We start from the raw sequence: 2,436 nt of genomic DNA on the forward strand, positions 1-2,436 counted from the left end.
CTTCAGCTCAAAGACAAAGGCTGACTGACAGCTTCTATTAACAGACTGAAGGGAGCGCTGCGAATTGGATCGCTGCAACACATCGCTCGCTTTGTCCTCCTTTTCACCGCCGACCCGGAGGAAGTCTCGGTTGGTCCACGCGCCATCGAATGATGCCTCTACGTAATGACACCATAAACTTAAACCGGATTATCCCAAGGCGAATGTCACCAACACCTCCCCTCACACACACACACAAACTCCACGTGGTCTCAGACCATCTGGGAGGGTTACTACGGGACGTTCGCTCCAGTTGAGTTCAATGGTCACCCTCCTCGCTGCTGCTTCCCTGCCTCCCTCCAGCTGCCACCTGGAACCGACCCGTCACAGGGACGGCTCTGTTCCCACCACTGAGGCTGACGTGTTTCTGCAGAAATGTAACGACTGCATACAGAGCTGCAAAGAAAGGCCGACTGGATCGGAGCGGGAGTGCTGCTGAGATAAAAGCTGCAATAACGAGCAGTGATGATTTATGAAAAGTTTTTTAAAAAAGGAAAGCCTGGGGCATTTAAATGGTTTAGTTCAGCAATTTATTTCCCCATTTTTTTTACACATTTAACACAAACAGTTTAGGCTCTTCAAATTGGAGTTTCTTACAAAAGAGTAGGCTAATTCTTACATATCAAGAAATGAAGTGCGAACCACAGCTTACAGTCAAAACAGTGTGTTTTATATATTGCTGCTCTTGCTCTTCTCCTCTGGTGAAGTTCAGGCCTTCTCATATGTGCGAACCGCTGTGACTCCTTCAAACGTTAACGTCTGGGAAGACAAAACCGACAAGACGTGTTTTATTTTTTGTTTAAATCTGTTCATTTTGTCTTTTACTGCAAAGTGAGTCAAGTTTTGAATTTTGAGAATCCATACCATCACCATCTTCCCATCCTTGATCTCTCTCACAAATCTGGTCTCTTTTCCATCCCACTTCTGCACGTGCACAAATGTGTCTCCTTCCATGGTAAAAGTGGACTACAGCCAAGGTAATAATAATAATAATAATAATAATAATAATAATAATAAATCAAAATCTTATCACACCAGAGAATAATTTGCACATTTAAACCTAAGGGTTTACCTTGACGTGTCTGTCATCAGGTGTGGTCTCATCAAACTCCTCTCCCAGTTTGGCAGAGAACTCAGTGTTCCTGAAGGTRCTCAGGGTCTTCACCACCACTTTGTCTCCATCCTGGCTGATCACTACTGTCGGTTTGGTCATGTTGCCCACCTGCCTGGTGGCAAAGCCAACGCCTGCCAGAATAAAAGTGGGGGGGACGACTTGAGGAATGCTGAAGTACTTTCATGAAGAAAAATAAAAGTAATATTCTCACCAAGTGCCTTCATGTAGTCATCAAAGTTCTTGCTGTCGACCAGTTTCCATGTGGCGCAGAAAGCCTCCACCATTGTTGCGGATGTGTTTCAGTCCAGATCGGTGTTTAAAGCCTCCTCGGTGCCTGGAGTAAACCGCATCCCCGTGCAGCACGTCTGTCCATCAAAATAAACCGTGTCAGGGGGAGGCGGGGACGTTMCGGCGGTACGGGGAGCTGATTGGCTGCTCCAGATGCGGTGTGAGTCGTGATTGGTCAATAARAATCATGCCGTTAACCCAGAGAAAACGTGTCAGGAAGGTCACTCCTAGATTTTATGGCTCAGTTACTCCAGAGAAAACTACTTTTTTATTTTATTTTCACATTAAGACACAGGGACAAATTGAAATTTATGTTTGCTTTTAGTTTACAGATGTATTGCAGTAAATATGCTGAAGTGGTTTATATTTTGCAAAAAATTGGGCACAAACTCAAGCATTAAGTACAATGTTACACTGACCTTATGCTTTGACCTGCTGCCAGAGGCAAAGGGGTGAACTTTTAGTTAAGAGAAAATATAAATCAAAAATATAAAGAACATTATTATTTTGTTTATAATCTTGATTAAAGAAAATAAAATAAAATGTCTCTTTACTGTTTAAGAAAACATGGTATGACTTTAACTAGAACAGAGTTTTGTCTCTTTAAAGGAGGCCTTCTGAGGTCAGGGTCAAAGGTGACCACTACAATATCTTTGCCCATGTCCTGTGTGTGCACTCATTTGTTAAAATCTCATGAACCACATCACTAAATGTGCAGGGTTCAGTACCAGTTGGATTCAAAATGACCACTCTAGCTAATCTACCTTAGTCAGRAAAAAATGTCCATAACTCAATTAATTTTACGCACTGAGTTTAAGTTAGAGTGGKAGTAGCTGAGGGTTGTCCTCAGCATATTCTGAACACACTTAACACAAGCATGAGATCATTTATAAGGTTTAACCAAAACAATTACAACTTTTATTTCTGATCACAAGATGATTTTAGTTTAAAATGTAGGTGCTTTTATTCAGAGCAAAACTGTGTCTGTCAAAAAC

At 42.0% G+C, this 2,436-nt stretch overlaps 1 protein-coding gene across 1 annotated transcript; it reads right to left on the reverse strand.

Moving 5' to 3' along the window:
- Nucleotides 1–550: 550 nt before the first annotated feature.
- LOC106518455 (fatty acid-binding protein, brain) lies at nucleotides 551–1,513 on the reverse strand. The gene is made up of 4 exons (XM_014009754.1): nucleotides 1,365–1,513; nucleotides 1,112–1,284; nucleotides 904–1,005; nucleotides 551–798 (listed from the first exon to the last, which is right to left on the reverse strand). The coding sequence occupies exons 1-4, from the start codon at nucleotides 1,435–1,437 to the stop codon at nucleotides 748–750; spliced, it is 399 nt and encodes a 132-aa protein (XP_013865208.1). The 5' UTR covers nucleotides 1,438–1,513; the 3' UTR covers nucleotides 551–747.
- Nucleotides 1,514–2,436: the final 923 nt, after the last annotated feature.

Source organism: Austrofundulus limnaeus, unplaced genomic scaffold, assembly GCF_001266775.1.
Source record: "Austrofundulus limnaeus strain Quisiro unplaced genomic scaffold, Austrofundulus_limnaeus-1.0 Scaffold61, whole genome shotgun sequence".
Lineage (NCBI taxonomy): Eukaryota > Metazoa > Chordata > Actinopteri > Cyprinodontiformes > Rivulidae > Austrofundulus > Austrofundulus limnaeus.